General features: G+C 31.4%; 1 protein-coding gene across 50 annotated transcripts in view; it reads right to left on the bottom strand.

Moving 5' to 3' along the window:
• Window positions 1-17,316, bottom strand: part of RIMS1 (regulating synaptic membrane exocytosis 1) — a 477,431-nt gene that overhangs the window by 157,404 nt on the left and 302,711 nt on the right. For all 50 annotated transcript variants that reach the window (XM_038554462.1, XM_038554466.1, XM_038554493.1 and 47 more), the window contains 4 exons: window positions 8,887-8,954; window positions 8,002-8,112; window positions 5,970-6,069; window positions 1,627-1,750 (listed from right to left, as the gene is read on the bottom strand). In XM_038554462.1, the coding sequence (XP_038410390.1) occupies window positions 1,627-1,750; window positions 5,970-6,069; window positions 8,002-8,112; window positions 8,887-8,954 (403 nt within the window). The remainder of the gene's footprint in view (window positions 1-1,626; window positions 1,751-5,969; window positions 6,070-8,001; window positions 8,113-8,886; window positions 8,955-17,316) is intronic.

Here is a 17,316-nt window from a genome sequence, read left to right as displayed (position 1 = left end):
TAAATATTATTTTCTTCTTTAAATTAGTCATAGAATTAAATTAAACATAATTATTAAATTTAGCTAGAATTAATCTTCTACGATCCTAATAATTTCTCTATTAACTGGAGAGTTGATGTCAGATTTGATTTCTATTTAAATATAATCTTTGCATTCTATGTTTCTTTAAATTCCATAATCTATGACAATTTAGGGTTTGGTTATGCAGATTATTACTTTTTAAATTATTTACATACAAAAGTAAAAATAATGAAAATGTTACTCCAGTCCACTTTAATTGCCTTTTAATTTTTTGTTAAAGTTACCATCAATCCATATTTTGGCTTTTAAAATTTTTTTTAAACTTTTAAATCTCTACATATCGGAAAGTATTTGGCAATGTGTACAGTGCTTGATTTTAATTTTTTTTATACTTTTGATTCATTTTCCAATTTACTTACCTCTTTTCCAGCCTCATATTTACCTTAGCACTAGAACACATATCATGTAAAACTAGCATGAATTATATAGTGTTGCTATTTTTAAAAAATCTGCATGGAAATGTACCATATTTTTGCAAATGTCTTCAATGTTTACTCTTAATAATCACCACTTAAAGTTGTTTATAATCTTGCTTTTATTTTAGAGTTTATATATATTAATATTATTCTTTGGAATATATGATCATACATTTTCAGTCTTTTGGAAACTAGGATAATTATATTTTCTTCTATGTTTTGCATTGGCATATATAATACATGAGGACAACAAAAATTTAAGGCTACTACTTTTTCAACATAAAAAGTCTTGAACTAATGGCTCTACAATATTTTAGATAAAAGGGGGTAAAAGGGAATTATTTCCAAAAATATATTTAAACATCAACCCAACTATAATGAGACAATTTAAAATGACTTCCAAAAAATTACAGACCGGCAAAAAGAGTATCTGGACTTTGTGAGTTAGTGAGGAAAAGCTAATGATGTGGCGAACTCTATGCACAAATATGAAAAATATCCCACTGGCTGCAGATAATTAGATTATGCTAAAAATTTAAGTTTAAAAAATACTATATCAATTATTATGACCAACTAAAAAGTAAAAATATTTCACATTTGCTTAACTTTAAAAGTCGGTACTACCCATGGGTAAAAATAAAGAAAAAAATATTCTATTCTTAGTAAAATAATAAAAAGTTCATGTAGACATGAAACAATTAGTATTTTAAATATAAGAAGACAAGTTTGTTAGTGACTCCCTTCAAGGAAATACTACTCATTAAATTAAAATTACTAAAAATAATAGTTCTGCCTTAAAAGAAGATATTTTTAGTTTATTTTTCACTTTTGAAAAATACATATCAATATTTTTTGATATTACAAGTGATAAATTGTGGAGCTTCTAAAATGTAGTAAAGAAAATCCAGTATTCAAGTTTAAAAAATTAAGAAATTTTAAAAATCTAAAATGTATGCCAGTATTCAAGTTTAAAAAATTAAGAAATTTTAAAAATCTAAAATGTATGCCCATAATTGAAGAAAAAACTATCCATGTTAACATGTACTGTATGAATGTATAAACTTCTTTTTAAAACCCTGCTAATACATGTAATTTACTAAACTTAAGAAGTAAGTTTTTTTAGCCTTACCCAATAGGCCTTGAAACAATAATTTCAACTTGAGGTTCTGATTTTGATTCTAAAATAATGTTGTAAACTTCTTCATTTGTAGCTCCCGGCAGGGGTTTACCATTCCATTCTAGAACTTCATCCCCTTGAATTTAAAAAAAAGGGTATTTTTTTACCTTATATATTCTGTTTATTTTTCTTATCTTTTTTCTTTTTTAACAAAGAAATGCAAAACATATACAAATAGTTTAATTGTCTAGGCTCTGCTCTCAAAAGCAAATTAATTGACATAAAATGTCAGCTAAATGGTTCTTCTAAACACTTTTTCCTTTTCTTCTTTCTTTCTTTCTTTTTTCCTTTTCTTTCCCCCATAGAATATTACTGGTCACAGGAAACAGTACAATACAAAACTACCTTTATCTTTGATATATACCAGAAATAATATAAAAAATAATCTCATGCTATGGGATGGAATTAGCACAGCTTATTTGGAAACATTAAAAAATAATAATTAGCATGTCCTACATATAATAAATGCAGGCAGCTCTATATGTGAAAGATTCTTATTGAACTCTGCATAAATCCTGCTTTGTTTTTGGTTGAAATAGCAATTAACATTTATTAGCATGAATTTTCCAATTATAAGTCATGCTTCATTGTCTTCACCAGACACACAACAGAATAAAAATGCATGAAAGGATCTGAATTCATACCCATTAGGGCAACGCAGGTAGCTATGGCAAAGTTACAAAGCAAGCAGATGTAAAACTGTTGCATGACAGTTAACCCACTTCCAGATGTTCATAACACACACATTCTATATATAATATATATTGTGAGCATTAACATAAAATTAGAAAATATTTTATAATAATAAAACTAATATAGTACTCATTAATTTGTTAAATATTGTAAGATTAATCAAGTAGGGTCAAAATACATGAGCTAATGCTTATCGTTGATATTTTAACTAGTCTTTTCACAATTGATCATTTGGGAAAAATTATTTATTTTCATGAATATTTAAAGAAATTTTAGATCCCAAATGGTTCTCTGCACAGTACCCTTCAATTCACAATGGTAGGCTTAGCTGAAATATCCCAACCTCAATGATACTTTGAGGTGTCTTAATTTTTCTGTTTGTTTGTTTCTGTTCATTTTGTTGTTCTCAGTGCCTAAACATTTTACTAGCTAAGTAAATATAGGATAAGCTGATGAATCAATACAATCATTATATAAATGAAAGCTAACTGTAAGCATGAAATCTTTGTTTTTAGGTAGGTCTTTAAAAAGAAGTAGAAAAATTTTGTTTTACTAGAACCATTTTAAGGTATTTTTTCCCAAATGTTTGCTTACTCAAAAATATAAAATAAATATTTGAAAGGCATGTGATGCTGCTTTGGTTTGGAAGAGTATGGTTAGTATCAACATTTAAATGACTTCTAATAGTTTGACCTAAGAAGTTACCCAGCAAGGTTTTTAAAATAGGCAATGAATATAAATTGATGTTAAAAAAGGAATTAATTTATAAAATTAAAATATATTCAGTCTTTTAAATTTGACAAAGGAAATAAAGTTTATGTCATGGGAATATATATGTATGTGTGCATGTATGAAAAAATATTTTCTGAAAGAATACTTACCCTGATATCTCTTATTCTATCATGTTTTATTTCATTTTTTAAAAAATGGATACAAACCACTAAATTAATATAACTAGCCAGTAATGAGCTGCAGTCAACATTTTGCAAAAGCCCTGAACTATAAAATTCTCTTTATAGACAGCAACCTGGAAGCATAAATTTTATTTTATTTTATTTTTTTATTTTTAAGCATATATTTTAATACCATATTAACTTAGTGCATGTGTTCATTTACAAATCAATACCTCCTAAAGTAGAAGATAGTTTAACAATATTTATTTTTATGTGGATAATATCTTCAGGCAGAGATGTAGATTATGGTGATGGAAAGATAAAGAGATTTCTTCTGGCCCTACATTTGGTGGCGAAGAAGAAAGAAAGGAATGAATATCTTTACTACAAGGTTACACACCATGATAGTTCATCTGAGGAACAGAAGTAGAGCCAGGTAAGTGCTGGAGATATAGTAATTAGTGTTCCAGGTGAGATATCAGGAAACACTTGAAAATTAAGGCAATTTTAGCTGAGTTTTGAGATGGGAAGGACTTCAATAGGCAGAGCACAGAGCAGAAAAGTAACCAAGTAGAGAACAGGTAATCAGGTCTTAAAGGTGGACAGCTTCCCAGGGACCTGTAGGCAGACCGCCATGACAGAAGGGACAGTGAATGGTAATGGAAGTGGCTGGAACTGTTAGCAGAGAACAGAACTACAGAGCTTTGACTTAGGCAGATGATGACAGAAAGACAGTGAAGGGCTTTAATAAGGAGCATGTCAGTGTCGACTTTGTGTTTTTGATAAGTAAGCCAAGTTGTAGCACAGTACATGGACTCAAGGGGAAAGAGCAGTAGAGAAAGCTATGACAAAATTAAAGATTAATTGCAAATGATGAACAAAGGTCAAGCTAATAAAAAAGCACAGCGCGGTAGAGGCCAGTGATGTTTATGTGCAAATAGAAGGAAGATCATTCCTAAATTATAATGTCAATCAAACAGAATATATGATCCAATTCATTAAAATACTTTTTCAAATGCATCAATTGCTTGAAGTGAAAGTCTACTTGTATGGTTTATACTTATTTAAGCTGAGCTTTTAACATTTTAGATTTAAGTTTCTCAGGCTGAAGGTATATTAAGGGTGATAAAATAAATGAAATTTATCACTAAGGGATATTTTATATAGAAAAAAACCTTTCACTGACTCTCTTATGTAATCATGTATTAAAATACAAAGACCAAAAGCCATTATGTTTATAATCTGATCTGCAAATTCAGATTTCTATAGTTAGATCAGAGCACCACATTGACTTAAGGGAATCTTATACTTTTTCTAAGGGATTCTCAAACTTTCTAAGGCTGACTTTTTCAGCCTTAGAGACAAGTAAGACTTAGTTTATTGACACAGTCACTCTTGATTGAGTTATTTTCTTATTAAATCATAACTAGTTCCTGATAATAAACAACAGTGTACTATACCTCTACACATCTTCAAAGCTGTATGTATTGCAGATGGAGAAAGATCTCTGATTTGGGTTTTCTCCCTATACAATACCTGCATAGGGAATCTCTATCAAAGAAAAAACCTGGGATGTCTGGGTAGCTCAGAGGTTGAGTGTCTGCCTTCCGCTAAGGTGTGACCCCAGAGTTTCAGAATCAAGTGCCATATCGGGCTCCCACTGGAGAGCCTGCTTCTCCCTCTGCCTATGTCTCTGCCTCTCTCTGTGTATCTCATGAATAAATAAATGAAATCTTAAAAAAAAAAGAGAAAACTTAAATGACTTTGAACTGATATCCTGGTAATCAATTACAACAAAAATGTCTTTTAACAGTTATAGAACACTTTTCTAAAAGTCTCAGTAATTACAATCTTAAGGTATAAAAACTGAAAATAGCCTAGAAATGTTCTTTTTCTATGGGCTATGAGTTATTCATCCTCAATTCTACAGTTCAGCTTTCTGTTTTTATTTTTATTGTGATTGTCTTTCAAATACATAAGCAGACATTCCAACCAAAAGATTTATACTCAATTGTGAAGTAAATCAGAAAAAAAATATTAACAGAATTTTAACTAAAATGAAGAGTAAACAATTTAACAAAAATAGATTTTAAAGTAGATTGCTGCTGAATATGGTATATCTGAATTATCAAATGATTTTGTTGTATGTTAAGGTTACAGAGCAACATTATGAAAATTTCCAAATACCAAGAAGTAGCACCTCTGCATGTGTATGATAATGCCACAATTAAATTAACAACTATTCTATTACATAATCTGTGTAAGAAATGTGACTGTGGTTGTATTTTACTAAAAATTACTACTGGTAAGTGTTTGGGGACCATTGTGAAAAACTTCAGTAATTATAACAACTTAAAATATAAACTAAGGAATTAATTAGCTATATTATTTTTTCTACAAGGCTAAATTGTTTTGGATTTGTAGCAACATTATGCAGCCATCTACATAAACTAGTGATCCTGCAGCACTTTGTATCTATTTACTTTTACACAAATTAACACAAAGATTCCTAATCTTACTCTCTCCAAACTGCTACTGATGTATCATTACCTATTATTGCCATCAATAAATATTCACACCAGGAAAAAAGTTTTCAGTCATGCACTAAGATTATTTATTTAATTGACTTATATATAACTTACCCCAAATTGAAAACCACCATCTCATGCAAAGAGTACACACTGTCTAAATGTTAAAAATAAACTTTACCTGCTCTCAAGTGTCCAACTACATCTGCAAGGCTACCCTTCTTTACTTTGGTGATGAAGGCACCAAGACGTCCTAAATCAGTCATTTTTCCTCCAACAACCTGGACAATAATAAATTTATAAGTTCCCAAAATTCATATCAAAACATAAATTTATTACTTTGATGAATTACTCCTACAGTCTCTTACAATGTATTTAGGATTGAGTGTAGGTACATTAATAAACTGAAATATATTTTGATTAAATGAGTGGCAGTATGTTTTTTATTTTTTTTTATTTTATTTTATTATTATTTTTTTAAGTAGGCCCCCAACGCAGGGCTTGAAATCATGATCCTGACATCAAGACCTGAGCTAAGATCAGGAGTCAGACACTTGAGGCATCTTGATGGCTCAGTTGGTTAAAAGTCTGTCTTCAGCTCAGGTTGTGATCCTGAGGTCCTGGGACAGAGCCCCGCTTTGGATTTCCTGCTCAGCCAGCAGTTTGCTTCTCTCTATCCTCTTCCCCAAACCTCTTGCTGTGCTCTCTCTCTTTCTCAAATAAATAAAATCTTAAAAACAAGCCAGACACTTAACCAACTGAGCTACACTGGCATGGAGTGGCAGTGTAGTTTTAAAAAGAAAATATCTCATTATGTTTGAGATGATCCTGTGTCCTAAGGAAGTTCATATACTGATTACTTATATTGACCTAACAATATGCAAGGGCACCATGAATAATGTATATCCTTACAAGACAAGTGCCAGGTCTTCCAGACTTACTTACAGAAGTGTGTGACATAGTTTATATTAGGATTCATTTTTCTTTATCCTCAAAATTCATGCCAACCATTTGAATTATAGTTCTATATGCACATGATGCACCACTGCCACATAAGTTCTTTAACTCTTTTGTATACCTTCAGTACAATATAGACCTAAGACATAATGACTATAGATTCAAACCAAGAATATGCTACTTTGGGGAAGCAATTCACCATGGTATAATGAGGAATAGCCTAAGTTTATCTCTGCTATTGACCATCTTCATTCATGACTTCATCTGAAATATGTATGTGTTCTAATCTAACTCTTGAAGTCTGAGTTATTTTACTAAATATTTAACACTTTTACATAGCTTTTCTACTGTAACTAAAATTACATACATCTGAAAGTTTCTAAATTTAATTTTTCCCAATGCAGGTGCTAAGTATGTATAATTAAAAGTGCAGGGCAAATTCCCAAAGCTTGAGGTTGATCCACAATTCTTTGGGACATGCTCATTAGTGGAGGTAATCAGAATTATCTCATAGCAAGAGAAATTAACGGTAATAACTGATGAGGTGATATGATGTGCATTAACTGAAGAAAAGTTTTGGTTGGATTAATAGTCAATGGTTTTGAAGAAGTCAAACTATCACACAACAATAGTATAATACATTGGTAAATAATTTTAAAGCCCAACTTTGAATGTGTTTCTAAGTTTCTGAAAGCAAATAAAAACCATGTGATATAATATATACATGCAAACATATAAGATAAAATGTATACATATATTTTTTCGATAATAAAACATAATTTTTTGCAGTGGGAATCAGTTAATATTTTTAAAAGATACATTTTACTCTTTTGGTATTACCATAAATTCTATTATACTTAGGAAACAATCTCTTTAATGATATTTTATGTTGCTTGTCAAGATATAATAAAATTATGCAGTTCACATTATCTAACTTTACTATCATCCATTAAAATCTTTTTAATGTAAAAATTGTCCTTGAACTTTATACTCAGATAAAAATTCTTTATTTTCCTCTATTTTATGGCAGTTTCCTAACACATCTGTATGCCATATTAATAAAATGATTTTGAAATATTAATCTATATAAAACACTAAATCTATCATTAAGACTTCAGTATATTAACAAGATATATTCACAAGAAGGACTTTATTTTGGAGAAGAGAGGAAGATATTTAAAAATCAGTTAGAAACTGCTGAATGCAACCCATACTGTGATCCGCCCTTAAGAAACACTTTAAACCAGCATACTTACTTTCAGACCCAGTAATGCACCTGATTCTTTGGGCATGGTTGTTCTCTTGTTAAGAATAACACGTCCAATTAATCGGTCTCCTTCTTTAGATGGCTGCCACGTTACAGGATGCTATTAAAACATGAATAAAGTTTTTAAAAAGGTAAGTTATTTTCTTTCCTATAGACATATAATTATTGGTTGTAGCAGGATGTTATTTCCTCAGGTAAAGGCTCTCTAGAAGGAAATCTTTATTCTGGTGGGTTCTACCCTAGGCTTACAACAATTTGCATTTACAGCTACATTTTATTTGTAGTAGACTCTTAAACTAAATAGTTCTAAAAGTATCAGCAATTAAGTAAATCTCTAAAAAATTGTTCTGAAATGAATTAAATTGAAATTTAAAATATATCTGCCTATATAAAGAAAAAATGATTCTGTATTTTGAGTTGTTAATATCATTAACTAAATAATATCTAATTTATATATAGTCATCAATTGTTTTTTGATTAAATTTAAAATTTATTAAACTTATTCAGTGATTTTTTTTCCCTTCTAAACTGCATTGCCAGGATGCCTGGGTGGCTCAGCGGTTGAGCACCTGCCATTGGCCCAGGGCGTGATCCTATAGTCCTGGATCGAGTCCCACATCAGGCTTTCTGCATGGAGCCTGCTTCTCTCTCTACCTATGTCTCTGCCTCTCTCTGTGTGTGTCTCTCATGAATAAATAAATAAAATATTAAAAAAATAAACTGCGTTGCCTTAAATTGCAATGAATATTTTCTCTCTTAAAATGTACATATAATGAAAAGGAGTAAGATTGTCATCTATCATATATAAAACACAGGACTATGAACAGCACATATCGTCCCCAAGCTCCAAACTTTCACTTCCCAGAAAGCTTACCGAACTAATAGGTGATGTTTCCCGGCTATGCCACGTAGCAGGATCCAACCAGTAATAATCCAAATCACCTGCACCACAGGAAAAAAATTAAAAGTGTTTAAATGTTTTAAAGTGGAGAATGTATCATTTTAAGTATGACTTCTTCATCTATAAAGCAAAGGGTTATGAATACCATAATCTTCAGTGTGTACATCCCAGAATGATACACCCTTGTATTGCCAAGGTGTGACCTGAATCCTTGGAATGGATGTGTTATAAATGCGCTTAATACTACATACTACCTTTTATTTTCATTAAAGAAACACACATAAAAAGTACTGAAAGAACTGGATTAACCCATTCCACTTTCCCTCAAAAGACTAACTATACCAAGGCATAGCCTGCCATCTAGTGATAGTGGCAGAAATTATATTCATTGAACTAAGTATTAAAACTTAGTGTCTCTTTTTCTACTCTTCTGAACTATATCATATCCTTTCAAAATTAATATTTGGTCTCAATCCTCTTCCCTCATCAACTGGCAATAGGGCATACATTTTAGAACATAGTGTTTAATAAATTAAGTATCAAGAAGAACTTTTAGCAAGAGTACAATACAACGAACAGAAAATTCAATTTTACTAAGCCATAAAAAAGACTTTAGAAAACTTTAAAAATACTAATTTTGTAAGCATGAGCTTATGAAACTTTAATTTTCATTTTTTTTGGCTTAAAAATATAATGCTAAAGAAAGGGCCTGAAAAAAAAAAGAAGACAATTAATGGAAAGCAGCAGTGCTTTCAGTATTTGCATAGGAAGAAAGGCCCGTATGGCCTTTGAATGTGAGAATAAATGATCTTTTACATTTTTTAAAAATTTTTTTTTCATTTATTTATGATAGTCACACAGAGAGAGAGAGAGGCAGAGACATAGGCAGAGGGAGAAGCAGGCTCCATGCACCGGGAGCCTGACGTGGGATTCGATCCCGGGTCTCCAGGATCGCGCCCTGGGCCAAAGGCAGGCGCTAAACCGCTGCGCCACTCAGGGATCCCATCTTTTACATTTTAAATGTTAGATTAAATACATGAAAATTTTTCTCTTGATGGATCTTGAAAGAGAAGATGATTAAGAAAGTGAGTCAAGCATGCCAACTAACAGAAATCTAGCTTAATGTTGGGAAAATGTGTCTGGCTGATATCTGTGAAGTACATAAGCAAAGAATTGCATGTAGATGACAGGCATGGCAGATATAGGCATTATAACAGAAATGTGATAGAAAATGTAAAAATGATTAAAATCCACAGGCATAAAGAGGTCTATACATTTAAGTTTCTTAGTAGTTGCTTCTCTTTTCCTTTTAAATAATATCTTAGAAAGGCTGAAGGGAGAATATTATATATACTGCAATAAATACTAAAATGTTCTTTAAATATGTCATGTACATGGTAGTATATTCTGGGAAGGAGTAAATACTAGAAACTGCATTAGCAGAAACTATATTCTATTTCTGTTTCATACAGAGTACATACCCCTTTCAAAATCACATACTTTAAAATGTGTACATGGCTTGGTGGCAATGATTATAGATTTCTGCTCTTCTTTTGGATCACCTCAGTTAATGGAATATAAGGAAAGTTGTAAAAGGTTTTTTTTTAATCCTTTATTTTTACTGTTTGTAAAACGTCATGTTTTTTACGAAAATTTTTTCTTTGAATATAGTTGACATACAATGTTAACATTAGTTTTACATGTACAACATAGAGATTCAACATCTCTACACTTTATACTGTGCTCACCACAACTGTAGCTACCATCTGTCCCCATGCAACACTATTATGGTACCACTGACTGTATTGCTATGCTGTACCTCTTATTCCCATGACTTATTCATTCCATAACTGGAAGCCTGTATATTGCACTTCCCTTCACCCATTTTGCTCATCCCCTGCCCATATATTTATTTTTAAAGTTGTTTTGTCTTTAGTATTATGATACCATTCCTCTTGAAAGAAAAACTATGTATCATACTATAAAATTGTAAGCAGTTTTAAGTAGTAACTACAATTATCATTCAAAAGATTGTAACAATTCACAAAGCTTTTCCCCTAAGAAAGTCTGATGACTTCTTTTTTTTTATTTTTTAAGGATTTTATTTATTTATTCATGAGAGACACACAGAGAGAGAGAGAGAGACAGACAGACAGAGAGAGACAGAGACAGGCAGAGGGAGAAGCAGGCTCCATGCAGGGAGCCCGATGCGGGACTCCATCCCAGGGACTCCAGGACCACGCCCTGGGCCAAAGGCAGGCCCTAAACCACTAAGCTACCCAGGGATCCCCAAAAGTCTGATGACTTCTTAAATGCTGACTCATTTTGAAATACTGTGATAAATTAATAAAATCACCGAGATTTGTGGGGCTTAAAGAAGAAAATTAGTCATTAAGTTGAAAGCTTAGCTGCTTTGAAAAATCTTTGAGGTTAAAAATATGACAAAAATCCATCCCATTTTAAAGACTCTAAAAGAAGTTTTTTGTATTCTTCAATAACTTAGATATTAAAAACTGTACTTCTTGTTGGTATCCTTGTCTGGCTCATGCATCAACTCCTTGTATGGTGGTTCACTCTGTGTCTCAATCATCTTGTCCTAATTAAATCTGGATATAGATATCTGATGAATATTTCCTGTGCAAAAAGTGCTCCTTATACACAAAAAACCAAAGGCTTATGTTTCTAGTATGTTTTGGTGAGGATACTGAGCACATTTTAATCTAAAAACAATGCTTTCAAGTAATGGTATCCTATCATCTACAACCTTTATATAATAATGATCTTGAGGGACACCTGAGTGGCTCAGTGGCTCTGCCTTACACTCAGGGTGTGATCCTGGAGACCCGGGATCGAGTTCTGCATTGGGCTTCCTGCTTGGAGCCTGCATCTCCCTCTGCCTGTGTCCCTGCCTCTCTTTCTGTCTCTCATGAATAAATAAATAAAATCTTAAAAAAATAATGATCTTGAATGGAGAGTCTAATTTAATTGGTTTAATGTGATAATTTTGGTCATACATAGTACTGTTCATATATACTAAAACTGCTCCTAAATCTAAATTAAGAGGTCATTCAGTATTTTGGTATACAATAATATTTGTATATATTTCAGTATATAATTATACTTGCTTCACATTCTGAACAGTTTCTAAGAATTTTCTTATCACAAACTTCATCATCAGTCATTAAAATATAACATTTTTGCTTAAAGACTTATGAAAAATAAATTCTAAAATCTAAATACGTAGTTTTAAACTTATTTTTCTTCTTTCCACATAATTACTAAATTTTAAAGATATTATTGATTTTTTAAGTACTATAATTTGTCTTTATAAGTCACATTTCTCTATTATTAATGGACTAGGCAACATTCAACAAAACTTCCTCCTAAAATATTCAGAATCCAGTATTTCATTAATATAAAACATTTTCCTTGATTATTTTTCTAATAGGTGATTAAAGAGATTGGTTTCCAAGTAGCATGACTACAAAATGATAAATTCAGGGTATTTGCTTATGGACTGAATACAAAAGAATTTTGGTTCTAATGTTCAATATAACTAACTATAAAGGAACAAATTTACTATTATCACTAATTTAGATCCAGGGAATATATCAGATGCTTGAGTCTACTGAAATTGTTTGAGTTCATAAACAGCTGAAGTTCAATGAAGTGTTATAATTTTAAGTATTATTTTTTAAGACTTTAAAAACAGACTTTTATCCTATCCCTTGTGAAAAAAGTAGTTAATTAAACTTAATAAGCACTCAACTTTCACTGAAAGAATAAAAGTCAGCTAAATGACTCCTGAACCTTCTGTAAAGAGAACTTATCCTAACCCAAGTTATTATGATTAGAGAACGTAACAACAACAAAAAAAGAATGTAACAATGTGTAAACATGTGCCTCTATGATTTAAAACTTTTTATCTTACTGTACTTAATGTCAAAGCAAAATGGGTTCCAATAGGATCAAAATCAGTTGAACAAAAATTCTTTCTAAATTATACAAATGCATGATAATGTAGGAGTATATTAAAACCATAAAGATAAAACCATAATTCTGTTTTCATACAATAAATACCTATCAATTTACATGATAATTACACTTGACCAAGTGGAATGTGTATCTAATGTATAGGTAGTAAAGGAAAGGTTATCTACACCAAAACCTTTAAATATTAGAAAATTTGGATTTCTTTTCCATTTCCAGAAGAAATACACAGCATATTTTTAACCTCATTATAATGAATGATGATAAAAGATGGGACTGAAACAGATTCCAAGATTGACTCACAGTAATTGTGCTACTTGTCATCTCAAAGAAAATTATTCTTCCTATATAGAACAGATTGTTGGTATCCAAAGAAATTATAAAATTCATAGTCCAAAAATCAGTAGAATCATCCTTATCAGAGATTTCCTGTGCCTCTTAAACTGTTTCCCTCTTTTATTTCTATTTATCCTCTGTAATAGGATGTGTGTTGGGACTAAGTAAAATTAAATAAATCCTAATATAATTTATTATAGCACAGCACATAAATTAAAATACTTGGTAAAAATGTTTGTCGAACAGACATTCATGTTGAATAGATACGCAGTGCACACACAAAAACCAACTCAAGTTCCAAGAATGAGTTTTTAATTTGAGACAAGGTGGGGTATTTTTACACTGAGTACCATGGTTAACACACAAGTTAATAAATACTGCTTTAGTTATAACGTAGTGAAAATGTTACACATATTAAATCCTTTTATTTTACAAAGGCCTACTTTTCATAAATAGGAATGGATATCCAAAGTCTAAGAATTGAGAAAAAAATCTTAATTTCTGATTAATATAATGAAAATACCATTTTGAAATAATTTCCTCTTATTTTAGAAGTTTATTGCAGATAGTTCCATGCCTATAAAAGTCAAGTGTGACTGCTCCCACCTCTAAGTTAAAAATGACAGTGGAACTAACTTTGAAATAAATAAGCAGTAATTTGCTATACAGCAAAGTCCTAGAAAGCCTAATTTTACTTAGGTTAAATTAGCAGTCAGGGATAAGAAACAAATATTGTTTCATAGGTCTTAGAATCCAGGCATTAAAATAAAATGAGAAGATATACTTGCAAAATTTAATAATTAATCAGTGAAATATTAAAGCCTATAAATAAATGTAAATACTATGTATATGCAAAATCAATATCAGTATAAGTCCCTAGAATAGTAAAACACTTTTTGGTGATTTCATTTAGTTTACTGAACACAAATGTTCACTCCACAATTTGACAGCAAATGCTGCATAATTAAGGAATTTGTGTCAGTTGAGGCATGGCTAGAGGTATCTCCACAGCACTGGTCTTCAGCAAGAACTTCTTCAAAAATTCTAAGTAATATAAATTCCAAATTCCGGTTTTGGCCCAGGACACACACACACACACACACACACACACACACACATACACAGAAGGTGCTATTTGCTGGAAGAATTACATTATATCTAGCCTGTAGGGATTTACTAGACTGGCTGCTCTCTGTATACTTGTCATAAATTTCACTTTCAAAATTCCCCTTTGTTAACAATGTGCTCTGCTTCTATCAGAGAACCAATAATACCACTCTTTCCCTGGTATAAGAGTTTGATGGTTCAAATAAATGCATTCACTATTATTTATTAAGTTAATGATGTACAAAGATGTTTGTATTCAGAACCCATTTATACTCAATAGAACCTCCAGAGCTGAACTACCTCCAAAGAAAGATGAGATATTTGTGTAAGGGCCTGTAGTGCCTTCTCTGTTTAACACTGTTAGGGACCAACAATGGAGGCTTGGTAGCTCATCTAGAATTTAATTAACATATTTGGTAGAGCTAGTACTTCTCTGGTTATTATGTGTACTTTTTGGTGATTTTGAGTGCTAATGGAACACCAACACGATTACCACACAATTTCTACAAAGCAGTTTTATGGAACTCAGAATCAACACTTGTAACTGAACTCTGAGCTCAGGCATTCAGATAATCCCTCAACCTCAGAGTTAACTCCTATAGAATCCTATTGCTCTTTTAAGAGTTATCTGAGATAAAGTACATGAAATTGCTTTACAAATTATAAAGCACCACAGAAATGCAAGTTGTCATTAGAGTGTAAAAATATTTACTAAAACATATTTCCAATAATAATACTGATAAGCACCTCTGTCAATTCTAACGCCAGGTAAAAATTAAGGAACTGTCCCCATAGTTTACTTATTTGGAAACTTGAATAATCAGAGAACTTCACTCTATTTTAATTCTTCTATTAATAGCATTATCTTGTATTAGAAACTAATAATTATGTTTTTTCTTATAAAACATAAAAACTAGCTTTCGTGTAAAAAGAACATTTTACTTAACATTAGAGATTTGTGACTCTCTTCCTAACTCTGCCATATTCTTGATAATATACCTTCATCTCTATAAACCCTGTCCTCCTCTATAAAATGGGGATAATGCCACTTTCTTGCAAAAGTTTCATGATGATTAAATGAGATGTGTCAACTTCGTAAATTATAAAGGACTTCAGAAATAGATTTTATTATATAATTACACAACTGAAATTAGGACTATGAAATCATGGTGTTAGAGTTCACATTTATAGTTAATTAGCTATAACTAAAATATACATAATATGAGCAATCTCTGCAAAATATGCTCTGCATTAGGCTTAGAAAGATGTTAGTCACTTTATTTACAGAAATTAATTGGCCTGATCTAAAACAATTGCTCAACTATTCAGAGTGAATGAGTATTTCTTTAATACGAATTGATGAAGGATGAGGAAAAAGGCTATCACATATAGAAAAAGTAACATACATCTTCCTGTTAATTTCCATAAAGCCAAGGGTAGCCTAAGGTATTAAGAAAACAGTTGTTTTTACAGTATTGTCAGGTAATCTACACATTAAGTATATAGATTAACCTCTATCTGGACAGTGAAGCAATTAATTTGATCAGAATGCATAATGTATCCTTAATGTAAAAATAAGTATTTCATCATTTCTTCTTTATATGATCATGTTTTAATGTGGAAAAATAAAATACAATGTATCAGCAAAATATTTGTGATGAATTACTCTGAATCATGAAACAGGTAGGCTATTACATTCCTTTATACTTTTTTTCTGATGATTCAAGATATCCTTGAAAAAGTTTCCTTGAAACCAGCTTGTATTATACCCTAAAAATTATTAGGTATGGACTTTAGTTATGGAATACATTTTAATATTTATATTCTAATAAACTATAAGCATCCTAACTTCCTAAGATTCCTTTTTTCAGTTTATACTCCCAGCCAAATTACCCAAATAATAACAAGACTGATGGTCTTAAGAAAACAATTATAAGTTTAAAGATGTACTTGAGTCATCCCGAATGATGGGGCTTTGGAAAAGCACAGAAAATTTTGTGGATTTACTTAAGTAAGCTAAAAGACATTCAGAGGTAAAAAGCTATCTGAGATACTTAACACTGATCATCAACTCAATTTTTCCTAGTTTTGAAAAGAATATAAACTTAGATTTTTGAGACCACTTCAGAGTTCAGAAACACTTCCAAAACACCACTTCCAAAATGAGCATCGTGATGCTTGATGACATCCTTATTTTTAATCTCTGCACTGACCTGATGCTGCAGGCCTCAGAAGAAGTTGACTAATTTAAACTCCTGAAACAACAACAAAAAACCACACACACAGTCACACACACACACCTTTATGCCTTCGAATAATAAGGATGTTCATCGTCTTCAGAAAATCTAGACCAGACTATATTTATTATCTATATTAAACGACAATAAAAATTATCTACAGAAAAGTCTAAGATTACTGATGATAGGGCAAAAAGATGTCTACATATAATAATCTAGAAAGGAATAAATTTCATGTATAAATATGGTTTGAGGTCTAATGACTGAGAAATTTTTTTCTCAGAATCTAAATATATAAGAGTAAAGTACCCTGGATAGCAAAGCACAAAATTAACAGTCTTATGGAAACCTTCCTTTTTTTTTTTCTAACACAATGACTCTACATAAATAAGAATTTGGAAGTGCTGCACACAGGAGGGAAATATTTTACTGCAACTTTCCAACTGACCAGGCTTCCACATTGAGACTGAGTATTCCATTCACGTGGGAGAACAGGTTGTCACGTGCAAAGCCTCGGAATAACCAGCCAGGAAACCCTGTGGAAAAAATCGGGGTTTATACGTTTTCATTGTTTGGGGACTGGACGTTAACCACAGGTTTAAGAAATTGTAGTGCTGGGCAAGTTCACAGCAGAGACATTACCAGAAAGCACTCTAGATGTAAATATCGTTGATAAAGGAAAATGTTAGTCTTTATCCAGACCTCACACCCAGGCAAAACTAGCAAAACAATA

Source organism: Canis lupus, chromosome 12 (assembly GCF_011100685.1).
Source record: "Canis lupus familiaris isolate Mischka breed German Shepherd chromosome 12, alternate assembly UU_Cfam_GSD_1.0, whole genome shotgun sequence".
NCBI lineage: Eukaryota > Metazoa > Chordata > Mammalia > Carnivora > Canidae > Canis > Canis lupus.
Note: the sequence above shows the minus strand (reverse complement) of the source record. Positions and strands in the feature narration are given on the sequence as shown.